The sequence below is a fragment of the Ranitomeya variabilis genome, chromosome 7 (genome assembly GCF_051348905.1).
Source record: "Ranitomeya variabilis isolate aRanVar5 chromosome 7, aRanVar5.hap1, whole genome shotgun sequence".
Lineage (NCBI taxonomy): Eukaryota > Metazoa > Chordata > Amphibia > Anura > Dendrobatidae > Ranitomeya > Ranitomeya variabilis.
In genome coordinates, this window is record NC_135238.1 from 97,581,430 (window position 1) to 97,598,335 (window position 16,906).

At 46.1% G+C, this 16,906-nt stretch overlaps 1 protein-coding gene across 5 annotated transcripts in view; it reads right to left on the reverse strand.

Annotated features, from left to right (window-relative positions):
- Positions 1-16,906, reverse strand: part of SLC29A4 (solute carrier family 29 member 4) — an 831,354-nt gene that overhangs the window by 146,109 nt on the left and 668,339 nt on the right. For all 5 annotated transcript variants that reach the window (XM_077275614.1, XM_077275613.1, XM_077275616.1 and 2 more), the window contains one exon: positions 671-858. In XM_077275614.1, the coding sequence (XP_077131729.1) occupies positions 671-858 (188 nt within the window). The remainder of the gene's footprint in view (positions 1-670; positions 859-16,906) is intronic.

The following is a 16,906-nucleotide window of genomic DNA, read 5'->3' on the forward strand; positions in this document are numbered from 1 at the left end:
TATGTTAGCGCTAAATAAAAATAAAGATTATTATTATTATAATTATTGGCTCATGGAGGTATATGTGCTTATGATACTGGTCTATTTTCAGCTGAGACACAGATCAAAGGAGCTGTGTTTTTCAGACTGAAACCTATACTCACATGTGGCTATGATCTACTGCAATTTGAATTATGTGAGGGGGGCCATTTTACTAAGTTCTTGCAGTACATCTTTAAAGGGAATCTGACAGGATTTCACCCCCCACCCCCAAATGATTTATGTAGCTCTTTCAAAGACAAGTCCATCAATACCTTTACATAGCCAAGTCAGTTCCTCTATTACTGAGAAATCCATTTAAATTGAAAGGCAAATTGGACTGAAAAGCTATTATAGATAGGAAGCTAATGTGACTCTCAACAGGAGGAGGTGGCGGAGCTGAGCAGGGAATAGAGCTGGAGTGACAGAGGACTCAGAACAACAAATAGTTCTTCAGCCTCAATTGAATATTAATTGAAATTTGGACTTTCAGTATCGGAGGAACAGACAGGCCATGTAAAGGGATTGCTGGACAAATCTTTGAAAGATCTACATGCACATATAAATAATTTTGGGGGAGGGTGAAGTCAAGGTGACAGATTTAATAACTTACAGGTATAACAGTAACAATACTGAAAATACTAAAACTCACCTTTCCGACAAAGTCTGACAAGTTAAATATAGCCATGATGAGGATAGGAAGCCACTCTCCCATTGTGCAGTTTCGGATTTCTGACTCCAGTCCAGGAAAAAGGCAAAGAGTAATTAAGTAAGTCACAGAAATAGAGAGCATGTGAGCCCAAATTACTCGTAAGACCAGGTAACGATGGAACATCATATCTGCAAAAACAAGCAATCAGTAGTGAACAAAAGAAAATTGTTTTTCAATAATTCAATACAATTATTGTCTAATTATCTTTATTGGGTTTTTTTTTGTATAAGGAGGGAAATACCATACACTCAAAGGTTTACAATCAACAATGAAACAAGGTCAAATAGGTTATTGGGGGAGGGATGGAAAGGGGCTATGGATCGGGGAGGAGTTGAAGGGATATAGTGGATAGTCATAGTTACTCACCGATAACGGTGTTTCTCGGAGCCCATGACAGCACTACGGAGAGAGGGGATCCGCCCTTCAGGGACAGGAAACCTACAGATAAAAAGGGCAGTACCTCTCCCTCGCATCAGTTGGTTTACAGAGCATCGGAGGACCTCCAGGTTAGTTTACAACAGAGAAAATACCATATTATAACATTTCTTAAAAAGGAACCCCGTGCCTAGATTATAATATATACAGGGGCGTAACTACAGCGGTCGCAGAGGTCGCAGCTGCGACGGGGCCCGCAGTACTTAGGGGCCCCGGCCCGCCCATCTGTCCATCTGTCTGCCCGTCCAGCAAAGACGCAGAAAAAACAGGTAGCGCAATTGTCAAGGTCCCAATCATGAGACCCGGAGGGAGACGCGCGTCACAGCAGGTCCCCATTTACATTAGAGGGAAGATGGATTGAATGCAGTCATGTGATCTAACCTTGTGACCAGGAGAGAGGTGTGTCTGCAGGTCCTTCAGCTGCACCAAAGGGAAGGACGGGCCAAAGGCAGCTCCTGCTGCTTGAGTGTGAGTAAAAAGCTGCAAGCTGGTGCTTCGTCCTCCTCCTTCTGCCACAGGGTCCCTCTGTTCCTCTGCACACCGGATGGCCGTACAATCCGTTAAACCTCTGTGATGTAATTTTCCCAGGCCACATAGCCAGGCTCAGGCGCAAAACAACCCCTGAGTACAGAGGTAGATGGTGTGCACATTACTGAACTGTCAAACCCAGCTCCTCTGTTCCACAATGCATTTAGTTTGGAGAGGGTGGGGGCATTTACTGTGTGTATGAGGGGGGTGTTTTCTGTGGAGGGGGGTGTTTTCTGTGTTAAGGGGTATTTACTGTGCGTGTGTGGGGTATTTATTGTGCGTGTGTGGGGTATTTACTGTACGTGTGTGGGGGTATTTACTGTGCGTGTGTGGGGTATTTACTGTGCGTGTGTGGGGTATTTACTGTACGTGTGTGGGGTATTTACTGTGCGTGTGTGGGGTATTTACTGTACGTGTGTGGGGGTATTTACTGTGCGTGTGTGGGGTATTTACTGTGCGTGTGTGGGGTATTTACTGTGCGTGTGTGGGGTATTTACTGTGCGTGTGTGGGGTATTTACTGTGCGTGTGTGGGGTATTTACTGTATGTGTGTGGGGGTATTTACTGTGCATGTGTGGGGTATTTACTGTGCGTGTGTGGGGTATTTACTGTACGTGTGTGGGGTATTTACTGTGCGTGTGTGGGGTATTTACTGTGCATGTGTGGGGTATTTACTGTACGTGTGTGGGGTATTTACTGTGCGTGTGTGGGGTATTTACTGTACGTGTGTGGGGGTATTTACTGTGCCTGTGTGGGGTATTTACTGTACGTGTGTGGGGGTATTTACTGTGCCTGTGTGGGGTATTTACTGTACGTGTGTGGGGGTATTTACTGTGCGTGTGTGGGGTATTTACTGTACGTGTGTGGGGTATTTACTGTACGTGTGTGGGGGTATTTACTGTGCGTGTGTGGGGTATTTACTGTACGTGTGTGGGGGTATTTACTGTACGTGTGTGGGGTATTTACTGTGCCTGTGTGGGGTATTTACTGTACGTGTGTGGGGGTATTTACTGTGCGTGTGGGGTATTTACTGTACGTGTGTGGGGTATTTACTGTGCATGTGGGGTATTTACTGTGCCTGTGTGGGGGGTACTTACTGTAATGGACAGAAGGAGATTTACTGTGATGGGGGTATTTAGTATAGCTGGGTGAGATTGTGTAACTGGTATGATTTGAGGGCACAAATTTGGAGAGCAAAGGAAGGGACAGGTGCAGACAATATGGGGAGCAGGAGAAATTTGAAGACAATATGAGGAGGAAAGGAAGGTATGAGATGGGGGGATGGGTGCAGACACAGTATGGTGAGTGGTGGTATGGGTGTGGATACAGTATGAGTAGCGAGGGAAAAAAGTAAGAGGACACAGTATGGGAAGTCGGAGGAATGTGTGAGGAGGCAGCATGGAAAGTGAGAAGGTAAATGTATGAGGAGGGAGGAGGAAACGTGCAAGGAGATATTATGGTGGCAAAATGTGTGTGTGGGCACAGAATAGACTGAGTAGTGAGGGGGATGTAGCATGGGGGAACAGTGTAAGGCCATAGCCAGGAGGCAATAGTATACCAAGAAGGGGGAGTGTGATAAGGGGGCACAGTATAGAGACTGGGCCCTATAGGGGTGACTGACTCAGTGTGAGAGAACAGTGTGAAGTATGGAAAGGAGGGGGCAGTGTGGAGATCATGTACCATAAGAGGGACAGTGTGGGGTCATACTTTGTGCAGGGCATATAGTGAGGGGCAATTAGTTATTCAGAGGCTCAGGGTAAGACAGATATTTTTATTCAGGAGCATTATAATGACACTGCTATCTTTAAGGGCGTCGTGCGGGGATGTGCTGCACAAGACCGGAGAAGATGGAAGTCTGCAGAGACGGCTGTGGATGAGAAAACTCATGGAGTCTGGACAAGATGACGAAGAAAAGAAAGAGAACAACTCCAGAGACGACGCCACCTATAAGGTACCTGGATGTAAATATTTTTTATTATACTCACTAATTCTCATATTTTTATTTATGTTAGGGATATTAAAGGCGTTATCCACGTTTGTGATGAGTCTGCAGTCATTCTATGTGACTGCAGACTTCTGAATTCTCACAGTGCATACTGCACACTCTCTGGTGCTGGTGATTTGCATACATGCGGTCACGTGCTGACTAGACATGTGTGGCCTCACTCAATGAAAATGAATTGAGTGAGGCCAGGCACGTCTAGTCGGAATGTGGTCAGAAGTATACAAATCGCATACTTGTGCAAAGGAGAATCCTGAATGTGTGCAGTGTGTGCGCTGTGAGAATTCAGAAGCCTGCAGCCACCTATAGTCACTGTAGACTTTCATCTCAAACCTGGACGCACCCTTTAATTATAAATGGAAGCCCTGCAGCCAATCCTAACAGCCTGAAATATACTCACTGTGAGAATTCAGCTCTGCTTGCTGGTTCCAGCAGTCATCACATGGCCGCTTTACTCATATGCGATTTTCATAATGTTGGGTGACAACGAGCTTCTCTTCCTGCTTCTCTCAGTTTTAACTGAACATTGAATTAGGAAGAGCAGCTCGTCGGCACGTGACTAAGTGTGCAAATCGCATGTGTGCTTAGGGGGTGGGGGCGCCAAATTGAATTTTGCCCCGGGTGCCAGAAAATCTAGATACACCTCTGGCAATAGTTAACAGCCGTCGGCCAATCACAGGCTGGCAGCTGACATCAGCGTGCACGTTGCTGACGTATGACGTCACTGTACTGTCATACGCTGGAACGACGCTGCACACCTCAGCCGAATCGTGAGTGAGGACATCTCTGAAGCTCGGCCAGGTAAGGACATTTTTTTTTTTATTTTGTAAAGCCGCGGTATGGGGAAAGAGGATGCATTATACTGCTATGGGGCTGCTGCATTTTATACTCCTATGGGGCTGCTGCATTATACTATATATGACTATGGGGCCCATAATACTTTATAGGAGGACTATGAGGTGCATTTTACTACTATGAAGTACTATGGGGTGCATTATACTTTATCGAGGACTATGGGCTGTGCATTATGCTTTATGGATGACTATGGAGGTGCATTTGATTATACTACATGGATCACTATGAACTGTGCAGTATATTATAAGGAGGACTATGGGGGTGCATTATAATTCTTAAATGGATCCCCATGACTTCTATGTAAGTCCCTGATGAGTATAATGGTTTATTTTGTTTTATACATTACAGAACAATGGTACAGTATGAGGGACAAATATATACCAGAATGGGGCACCGGATAGTTACGCCACTGAGGTCAGACTATACAACATTGCAATAAAGTTATAGTGTGCGAAATGAAAAGGGAAAATGTGAATTTAGGTGGAAAATATTTTGACATGGCGGGGGGGGGCCCATTTGAAAGTTCGCACCGGGGCCCATAACTTTGTAGTTACGCCACTGAATATATAAATTATATAAATCATATGTAATTAAAGGTGCTCACCGCACTTGTGATGGGAGGGAATAAGCGAATGCTGTCATGGGCTCCGAGAAACACCGTTATCGGTGAGTAACTATGACTTTCTCGGTCCCCCATGACAGCACTACGGAGAGAATTGCAGAGACTAAGCTTAGGGAGGGACCACCGCCTCAAGAACCCTTCGACCGAAGGTCAAGTCAGACACAGAGGCTAGATTTAATCTATAGTGTCTAAAAAAGGTTGACGGTGATGACCAGGTGGCCGCTTTACAGATTTGTTCTATTGATACCTCTGACCTCTCAGCCCATGAGGTAGCTACTGCTCTTGTGGAATGCGCTCTTATACTGTCCGGGATGGCATTTCCCATGGATGAATATGCCAACGCTATTGCCTCTTTTATCCACCTTGCCAAAGTACCTTTAGATGCCCGGAATCCTTTCCTGGGACCCTGAAAACAGACAAACAGAGAGCCTTCCTTCCTATACTCCCTGGTGGAATCTAAGTATTGGACTAGGCATCTTCTAACATCTAGATTATGGAAGCTCTGCTCTTTTCCATTTCTAGGGTTCGGGCAGAAGGACGGCAGGGATATTTCTTGTGACCTGTGGAATTTTGACGCCACTTTTGGCAAATAGGCCGGGTCAGGTCTTAGAGTGAATCTATCATCCATTATTTTTGTAAAGGGAGGGTTTGAGGACAAGGCTTGGATGTCGCTAATCCTGCGTGCAGATGTTAAGGCTACCAGAAGGATGGTCTTAAGAGATAGCATTTTAATGGGAATCATGTCTATGGGTTCAAATGGAGGGCCAGATAATGCTGAGAGGACTAAATTTAACCCCTTCATGACCTTGCCGTTTTTTGCAATTCTGACCAGTGTCCCTTTATGAGGTAATAACTCAGGAACGCTTCAACGGATCCTAGCGATTCTGAGATTGTTTTTTCGTGACATATTGGGCTTCATGTTAGTGGTAAATTTAGGTCGATAATTTCTGAGTTTATTTGTGAAAGAAATGAAAATTTGGCAAAAATTTTGAAAATTTCGCAATTTTCACATTTTGAATTTTTATTCTGTTAAACCAGAGAGTTATGTGACACAAAATAGTTAATAAATAACATTTCCCACATGTCTACTTTACATCAGCACAATTTTGGAAACAAATTTTTTTTTTGCTAGGAAGTTATAAGGGTTAAAATTTGACCAGTGATTTCTCATTTTTACAACAAAATTTACAAAACCATTTTTTTAGGGACCACCTCACATTTGAAGTCAGTTTGAGGGTTCTATATGGCTGAAAATACCCAAAAGTGACACCATTCTAAAAACTGCACCCCTCAAGGTGCTCAAAACCACATTCAAGAAGTTTATTAACCCTTCAGGTGTTTCACAGCAGCAGAAGCAACATGGAAGGAAAAAATGAACATTTAACTTTTTAGTCACAAAAATGATATTTTAGCAACAATTTTTTATTTTCCCAAGGGTAAAAGGAGAAACTGGACCACGGACGTTGTTGTCCAATTTGTCCTGAGTACGCTGATACCTCATATGTGGGGGTAAACCACTGTTTGGGCGCACGGCAGGGCTCGGAAGGGAAGAAGCGCCATTTGACTTTTTGAATGAAAAATTGGCTCCAATCTTTAGCGGACACCATGTCGCGTTTGTAGAGCCCCCGTGTGCCTAAACATTGGAGCTCCCCCACAAGTGACCACATTTTGGAAACTACACCCCCAAAGGAACTTATCTAGAAGCATAGTGAGCACTTTAAACCCCCAGGTGCTTCACAAATTGATCCGTAAAAATGAAAAAGTACTTTTTTTTCACAAAAAAATTATTTTAGCCTCAATTCTTTCATTTTCACATGGGCAACAGGATAAAATGGATCCTAAAATTTGTTGGGCAATTTCTCCTGAGTATGCTGATACCTCATATGTGGGGGTAAACCACTGTTTGGGTGCACGGCAAGGCTCGGAAAGGGGAGGCGTGCCATTTGACTTTTTGAATGGAAAATTAGCTCCAATCGTTAGCGGACACCATGTCGCGTTTGGAGAGCCACTGTGTGCCTAAACATTGGAGCTCCCCTACAAGTGACCCCATTTTGGAAACTAGACCCCCCAAGGAACTTATCTTGATGCATAGTGAGCACTTATATCCCCCAGGTGCTTCACAGAAGTTTATAACGCAGAGCCGTGAAAATAAAAAAATAATTTTTCTTTCCTCAAAAAAGATTTTAGCCCAGAATTTTTTATTTTCCCAAGGGTAATAGGAGAAATTGGACCCCAAATGTTGTTGTCCAGTTTGTCCTGAGTACGATGATACCCCATATGTGGGGGTAAACCACTGTTTGGGCGCACGGCAGGGCTCGGAAGGGAAGGCACGCCATTTGGCTTTTGATTGGAAAATTAGCTCCAATCATTAGCGGACACCATGTCGCGTTTGGAGAGCCCCTGTGTGCCTAAACATTGGAGCTCCCGCACAAGTGACCCCATTTTGGAAACTAGACCTCCCAAGGAACTAATCTAGATGTGTGGTGAGCACTTTGAACCCCCAAGTGCTTCACAGAAGTTTATAACGCAGAGCCATGAAAATAAAAAATAATTTTTCTTTTCTCAAAAATGATTTTTTTAGCCCACAATTTTTTATTTTCCCAAGGGTAACAGGAGAAATTGGACCCCAAAAGTTGTTGTCCAGTTTCTCCTGAGTACGCTGATACCCCATATGTGGGGGTAAACCACTGTTTTGGCACACGTCGGGGTTCGGAAGGGAAGTAGTGACGTTTTGAAATGCAGACTTTGATGGAATGCTCTGCGGGCATCAGGTTGCGTTTGCAGAGTCCCTGATGTGCCTAAACAGTAGGAACTCCCCACAAGTGACTCCATTTTGGAAACTAGACCCCCAAGGGAACTTATCTAGATGTGTGGTGAGCACTTTGAACCCCCAAGTGCTTCACAGAAGTTTATAACGCAGAGCCGTGAAAATAATAAATGTGTTTCCTTTCCTCAAAAATATTTTTTTAGCCCAGAATTTTTTATTTTTGCAAGAGTAACAGGAGAAATTGGACCCCAAAAGTTGTTGTCCAGTTTCTCCTGAGTACGCTGATACCCCATATGTGGGGGTAAACCACTGTTTGGGCACATGCCGGGGCTCGGAAGGGAAGTAGTGACGTTTTGGAATGCAGACTTTGATGGAATGGTCTGCGGGCATCATGTTACGTTTGCAGAGCCCCTGATATGCCTAAACAGTAGAAACCCCCCACAAGTGACCCCATTTTGGAAACTAGACCCCCCAAGGAACTTATCTAGATGTGTGGTGAGCACGTTCAACCCCCAAGTGCTTCACAGAAGTTTACAACGCAGAGCCATGAAAATAAAAAATCATTTTTCTTTCCTCAAAAAAGATGTTTTAGCAAGCAATTTTTTATTTTCACAAGGGTAACAGGAGAATTTGGACCGCAATATTTGTTGCCCAGTTGGTTATGAGTACGGTGATACCCCATATGTGGGGGTAAACCACTGTTTGGGCACACGTCAGGGCTCGGAAGGGAAGTAGTGACATTTGAAATGCAGACTTTGATGGAATGGTCTGCGGGCGTCACATTGCATTTGCAGAGCCCCTGATGTGCCTAAACAGTAGAAACACCCCACAAGTGACCCCATTTTGGAAACTAGACCCCCGAAGGAACTTATCTAGATGTGTGGTGAGCACTTTCAACCCCCAAGTGCTTCACAGAAGTTTATAACGCAGAGCCGTGAAAATAAAAAATAATTGTTCTTTCCTCAAAAATTATGTTTTAGCAAGTAATTTTTTATTTTTGCAAGGGTAACAGGAGAAATTGGACCCCAACAGTTGTTTCCCAGTTTGTCCTGAGTACGCTGGTACCCCAAATGTGGGGGTAAACTACTGTTTGGGCACACGTCGGGGCTTGGAAGGGCGGGAGCACCATTTGACTTTTTGAACGCAAGATTGGCTGGAATCAATGGTGGCGCCATGTTGCGTTTGGAGACCCCTGATGTGCCTAAACAGTGGAAACCCCTCAATTCTAACTTCAACACTAACCCCAACACACCCCTAATCCTAATCCCAACTGTAGCCATAACCCTAATCACAACCCTAACCCCAACACACCCCTAACCACAACCCTAACCGCAACACACCTGTTACCCTAATTCCAACCCTAATCCTAACCCTAATCCCAACCGTAACCCTAATCCCAACCCTAACCACAACTGTAACCCCAACACACCCCTAACCCTATCCGTAACCCTAACCACAAGCCTAATCTTAACCCTATTTCAAACCCTAGCCCTAATTCCAACCCTAACTCTAATTCCAACCCTAACCCTAAGGCTATGTGCCCACGTTGCGGATTCGTGTGAGATTTTTCCGCACGATTTTTGAAAAATCTGCAGGTAAAAGGCACTGCGTTTTACCTGCGGATTTACAGCAGATTTCCAGTGTTTTTTTGTGCGGATTTCACCTGCGGATTCCTATTGAGGAACAGGTGTAAAACGCTGCGGAATCCGCACAAAGAATTGACATGCTGCGGTGTTGTGAATCTGCTTTTGGGCTCCTTCTGGTGGTGGCTAGTGGTACTGGTGACTCGGGTGTGTTTTCTTTCTCAGTTCACCTGTTTTCATCAGTAGTGGGGAGTTCCTATTTAATCCTGCTCTTCAGTCATTGCCTTGCCGGCCATCAATGTAACCAGAGCCTTTCTGTTGCATGTTCCTGCTCCTAGACTACTGATCAGCTAAGTTGGACTCTTAGTCCTAAGTTTGTTTGCATTTTTTGTTCCAGTTTACAGTTATGTCATTCTCTGTAGCTGGAAGCTCTTGTGGGCTGAAATTACCACTCCGGTGTCATGAGTTGACACATGAGTCTTAAAGTAATTTCAGGATGGTATTTTAAAAGGGTTTTCAGCTGACCGTGCAGTTCCCTTTTGTATCTTTCTACTATCTAGTAAGCGGACCTCGCTTTGCTGAACCTACCTTCATACTGCGTATGTCTTTTCCTCTGAACTCACCGTCAATATATGTGGGGGGCTTCTGTCTCCTTTTCGGGGGAATTTCCCTAGAGGTAAGCCAGGTCTGTTTTTTCCTCTACTAGGGTTAGTTAGTTCTCCGGCTGGCGAGAGACGTCTAGGGATAAAACTTAGGCACGCCCCCCGGCCACTATTAGTTGTGTGGTAGGCTTAGCTCACGGTCAGCTCGAGATTCCATCACCCAAGAGCTCGTCCGTTATTTATGTGTCCTGACGTTCCCCTGCCATTGGGAACCATGACACTGCGGAAAATACAATGCAGCGTTTCTGCACGGAATTTTCCGCACCATGGGCACAGCGGATTTGATTTTCCTTAGGTGTACATGGTACTGTAAACCTGATGGAAAACTGCTTCAAATTCGCAGCGGCCAATCCGCTGCGGATCCGCGGCCAATCCGCGGCCAATCCGCTGCCAATCCGCTGCGGATCCGCGGCCAATCCGCTACGGATCCGCGGCCAATCCGCTGCCGATCCGCTGCCAATCCGCTACGGATCCGCGGCCAATCCGCTGCCGATCCGCTGCGGATCCGCGGCCGATCCGCTGCCGATCTGCTGCCGATCCGCTGCGGATCCGCTGCCGATCCGCTGCGGATCCGCGGCCAATCCGCTGCCGATCCGCGGCCAATCCGCTGCCGATCCGCTGCGGATCTGCGGCTGATCCGCTGCCGATCCGCTGCCGATCCGCTGCGGATCCGCGGCCGATCCGCTGCGGCTCCGCGGCCGATCCGCTGCGGCTCCGCGGCCGATCCACTGCCGATTTGCTGCAGATCCGCGGCCGATCCGCTGCGGATCCGCGGCCGATCCGCTCTGTGTGCACATGCCATAACCCTACCCCTAACCCTAACCCTACCCGTAACCCTAACCCTACCCCTAGTTCTAACCCTAGTTCTAACCCTAACCCTAGTGGAAAAAGAAAAAAAAATATTTTCTTTATTTTATTATTGTCCCTACCTATGGGGGTGATAAAGGTGGTGGTGGGGTATTTATTATTTTTTTATTTTGATCGCTGTGATAGAACCTACCACAGCGATCAAAATGTACTTGTAATGAATCTGCCGGCCGGCAGATTCGGCGGGCGCACTGAGCATGCGCCCGCCATTTTGGAAGATGGCGGCGCCCAGCGAGGAGACGGACCGACACCGGGAGCCTCGGTAAGTATAAGGGGGGGGAGATCGGGGCACGGGGGGGCGTCGGAGCACCGGGGGGTGACATAGGAGCAGGGGGGGAGCGGGCAGGAGGACGGGGGAGCGGAGCACAGGACGGAGGGGGACCGGACCCCATAACGGAGCACTGGGGGGGCGATCGGTGGGGTGGGGGGGGTCACTTCAGGTTTTCCAGCCATGGCCGATGGTATTGCAGCATCGGCCATGGCTGGATTGTAATATTTCACCAGTTTTTTAGGTGAAATATTACAAATCGCTCTGATTGGCAGTTTCACTTTCAACAGCCAATCAGAGCGATCGTAGCCACGGGGGGGTGAAGCCACCCCCCCTGGGCTGAAGTACCACTCCCCCTCTCCCTGCAGATCGGGTAAAATAGGAGTTAACCCCTTCACCCGATCTGCAGGGACGCGATCATTCCATGACGCCACATAGGCGTCATGGGTCGGGAAGGGGTTAAATCCCATGGGGCCATTTTTTGGGTAACTACAGGTTTTGCTCTTGTTACCGCCTTAATGAATCTTATTATCCATGGGTTGGCTGCAATATTCTGGTTATAGAGTGCACCCAGGGCTGCTATCTGCACCTTAAGAGTACTAACCGCTAACCCCTGTTCCAGACCTTTTTGTAGGAACTCCAGTATTTTATTAATTGAGGGTCCCTCCTGGATTTTAACTTTGGATACAGACAAGAATTTTTTCCATGTTTTACCATATATTTTAGTAGTAATAGGTTTTCTACATTTTAACAATGTTGCAACCAAGTTGTCTGAAAAGCCTCTTTCTTTTAATAGTTCCCGTTCAAAAACCAGGCTGTCAAATGCAAGTTCGTCTCCTGTGGGTGGAAGATCTGTCCTTGCTGTAGAAGGTCTGGCAAATTCGGTAGAACCCATGGGTCTGAGACCGATAGCATCCTTAGCCAGGAAAACCATGTCCTTTTTGGCCAGAACGGGGCAATAAGGATCATTTTTGTTTTGTCCTCTCTGACTTTCCGAATGACTGCCGGAATCAGAATGGTTGGTGGAAAAGCGTATGTCAGTTTGTGTGTCCATGGAATCAGAAAGGCATCCAGAGCCTGGGGATTCCCTTCCGGGCTTAGAGAACAAAATTTGTTTACTTTTTTGTTTTTGCAGTTGGCGAACAAGTCTATTGTTGGGGTCCCCCACATTCTCGTGATCTGGTTGTAGACAGACTGATTCAGGGACCACTCGCCTTGTTTCAACTGGGTTCGACTCAAGTAATCTGCTTTCTCGTTTTTTGAACCTTGAATATGCAGTGCAGAAAGGGATAGTAGATTTGTCTCTGCAAGGCTGATAATTTTGGCGGAGGAATTCATCAGTGACCGAGACCTTGTTCCTCCCTGGTGATTTATATAGGCTACTGTCACTATATTGTCCGAGAAAATTCAGACATGATGTCCCCGAATGTAGGTAAGGAATGATAGAAGAGCACGATGCACCGCCCAGAGTTCTTTTTGATTTGAGGATGCTGGCAGTTCCTGAATTGACCAGTTGCCCTGAGCCACTCTGTCTGCCATGTGGGCCCCCCACCCCCTGGGACTCGCATCGGTTGTTATTACCCGAGATATTTTTGGTACCCAAGGAATCCCTTTTGAAATATTCTGGTTCTTTCCCCACCAGAGAAGGGAATGAATAACGAAGGAATTTAGAGTGACCCTGCTTTCCAAATTGTTTTTTAATATTAACTGCCATTCTAGTATGTGCCACTGAAGCTCCCTTGTGTGGAATTGTGCGAAAGGTATCGCCGGCAGGCATGAAGACAGAGAGCCCAGCAGTGACATTGCCCTCCTTAGAGTCATGGAGGGGTTTTGCATTGTTTGTGCTATCATGGTTAATATTTTGTCTTTTTTGGGGCCCGGGAGTCGGCATTCTTGAACCTGGGAGTCTAACGTCAGCCCTAGGAACTCCTGTACTTGAGAGGGTTCCAACTTTGATTTTTTTTATGTTTATGAGCCAACCCAAGTCCGTTAGAATAGTCATTACTCGGTCTCTCTGTTCTCTGCAGCTTTGAGCCGAGTCGCTGGCTATAAGAAAATCATCCAAGTAAGGGACTATGATAATGTTTTGTTCCCTTATGTGGGCCATCATCTCTGCTATAATTTTCGTGAATATTCGCGGAGCAATTGAGATCCCGAACGGGAGGGCCCTGTACTGGAAGTTTCTTATTTTTCCCTTTATGGAAACCGCCATCCTGATAAATTTTTGAGATTGTTCGTGGATGGGCACATGGTAATATGCGTCGGTTAGGTCTATCACGACCATGAAGCAATTTGGAAAAATTATTTTTATTGTAGATTTTATCGTTTCCATTTTGAACTTGTGGTTTCTTACATAAATGTTTAAGTTTCTTAAGTTTATAATCGTCCAAAAGGACCCGTCGGGTTTCGGTACTAGAAACAGAGGGGAGAAAAACCCCTCCTCCATTTCTTGAGGAGAGATTTCCTGAATTACGGCTTTCTGCAGTAGGGAAATAATTTCTTTCTCTAATGCCGCTTGTTCTGCTGCCGAAGACCTCATTTTTGTCACTACGTAATTTCGGGGGGGGGGGGGGGGGGGGGGGGGGGGAAGGAAATCTATCTATTTTTAGACCGGATTGTATGAGTTTTAAAATCCATGTTTTGTTGGATATTTTCTTCCAGGCAGGAAGAAATGACGTGAGCCTTCCCCCCACCGTAGGAAAAATGTCATTTGGAGGGCTTTTTGTCACGGGAGGTGTTGCCAAAAAGGTAGCCTCTATCTCGTCTTCTCCCTTCTTCCCATTTATTCTGTTCTCTGGGAGGTCTCCAACGAAAAAATTTCCGGTTCCGAAAGGACTGTTTAAATGGGGCTGGCCCCAGATTTGGAAACCCCTTCTTTTTCTCCCCTGCTTTCTGGAGGATGTCATCCAGGGTTTCCCCAAATAAGAAATTTCCCTCGCATGGGATAGAACACAATTTCAGCTTTGTTTGGAGGTCCCCTGGCCAGCTTTTAAGCCATAGGGTCCTTCTAGCTGCGTTGGAGAGCGCAGCGGCCTTGGATGTTAAACGTACTGAGTCCGCTGAGGAGTCCGCTAGGAACGCTGCTGCTGCCCTAATTGCAGGGATTGAATCAAGCAATTTACTTCTGGGTGACCCGTCCTTAATCTGGTTTTCCAGCTGGTCAACCCACACCATCAAAGACCTGGAGGTGCAGGTCGCTGCGACTGCAGGTCTCAAGCTACCCCCAGCCAATTCCCATGCCCCTTTAAGAAAGGTATCCGCTTTCTTGTCTAAGGGGTCTTTGAGGGTACCCATATCCTCAAACGGGAGAGCAAATTTTTTCGAGGCTTTGGCCACTGCTACGTCCAATTTTGGTGCCTTGTCCCAAGAAGTGGACGCCTCGTCATCAAAGGGGTATTTTCTTTTAAGCGAGGGTACTGAAGAATTTCTCCTGTCCGGTTTTTCCCATTCTTTTTTGATCAGTGTCTGAACATTGGAATTTAACGGAAAAGCTCTCCGCTTTTTTTGTCCCAGACCTCCGAACATTATATCTTGAGCCGTTTTATCGGGTCTGGGATCCTCAACCCCCATAGTGGCTCTGACGGCTTTTACTAGAGCGTCCACTTCCTCTAGTGGGAAGCAATGACGGCCTGAATCTTAATCAGAGGAAGATAGGGAGGATTTGGAATCGTCAGAGTCCACGTCCTCGGACGAGGATCGGACAGAGTGAGAATATACTGTCTCCTTTACCTTATCCTTCCCTTTTTTGGAAGATAACAGGGCATTCTGAACTTCAGATCTAATTATAGTTTTAAGTTCAGATGCGAAGTCAGGGGTTTCTTCACACAATAAACGCTGAATGCAAGATTTACAAAGCTTTTTGCCCCATGTTACCGGCAAAGCTTTGCTACAGGTGGGGCAGACCCTATTTTTCTTTTTCTCCAGGCTCTTCTTACCCTAGTAAGGGAGAAGAGGAAGCCCCATTATAAAATATATACTTTCACGGAGATCACTCACCATTCGGATGTGGAGGCAGGTACCGGTTCTGGAGGAGGGCCTGGGTCTGGCAGTGGAGCCTCTTGAGGAGGGGAGTTAGTCCTTGCAGCCGATCTGCTGCGCTGTGTGGACCGACTGCTTGACCCACTTCTTCTGGAGCTCTTGGGGTCCACCTTCTTATGATGCTGCTGTCTGGGCTGCAGCTGCTGTGGATCGCTGTCCTCCATGGTTACAGGGAGATAGTGCACACATAGCTGTCGCACTATCTCCCTTTTTGAATCCGGCGCCACCTCCGGCGTTCTGCCGCACTTCCGGTCCTGCGCACATCCCAGGGAGAGAGAGATTACCGCGCATGCGCGCGGAGATTACCCGGAAGTTAACGCCGCATTTTCGGAGCGGCGGCCATCTTTCTGCACCCGGAGCGTGCAGATGCCGGCACAGGAGCTCCGGGTGCCAGCGCCCCTTCTTCCCTCAGAGTCTGGCGGCGGTCTCTCCCCCGCACACCCTGAAGAACCCGTCGGTTCCAGCGGTGGCGGCTTCGGGTGCCGGACAAGCTGCGGCAGGAGCCTCCTCGCTGCCGGAACCCGACTGTCCGGTCCCGGTCCTTGGATACGGCGTGTTCTTTGCAAGTACTGCCGAAAAGAGGTTCCCCATCAGGGACAGGAAACCAACTGATGCGAGGGAGAGGTACCGCCCTTTTTATCTGTAGGTTTCCTGTCCCTGAAGGGCGGATCCCCTCTCTCTGTAGTGCTGTCATGGGGGACCGAGAAAAATGCAACTTTGCAGTAGGTCAACCAAACCATTTGCACTCTAATTGAAATCTGAAAATAAGACAAAAACCTTTATCATAAACTAAAACAGAAACAGGTATATGGTGTTTATATTACCGTACATTAGATCTTAATGGCACTCTTAGGAGAAAAAAATGAGTGTTCATTCAATACAATTATTTACACTAAAATGTAATTAAGAGTTATCAGGCCACATACAGTACATCATTTGCATTTTTATAAGTTACTTTTTTCTTTTGGTTTTGCTGTATTTTGTGATTAATTTTTCAAATTGGAGCACGTCATCTTTGAATTTTCCACAGAATCACTGTGTGAAAAGTACTGTTTATTTTCTACTTTACATTTTTTTACTTTAACCTTACTTTAAAATTTGAGCAAACATTTTAGGAGTATATAGAATCACTCTAGGGGTAACTGTACAGCATTTGTGACCAAATTTTGCAACTTTTAAAGTCACAATTGATCAGAGGAAAACATTGGGGAACCACAAAGCTGCGAACATAAAAAAAAAAAAAAAAACAGCAAACACAAATACGATAGGCTTTAAAATAGCACAAATTAAAATAAGAATAAGGCACAAATGAAAAATAGGTGAAAAAAACTGAAAAAAATATGCTAATGTAGGGGAGGGGAGCCTCCTGTCCATGTACTGCAAATGTAATTTCATCTGGCAAGCAAAGAGATTTCCCATGTACTGCAGTGCTTGGGTCTCTGGCCCCTTTAATTTTCTTGCAGAGTGCATGCATGTAGCGTTGACTAATGTTGCATGCAACATTGGATTACATCCCTATGCTGGCCAGTGCTAGCACCAGTACGTTCTTT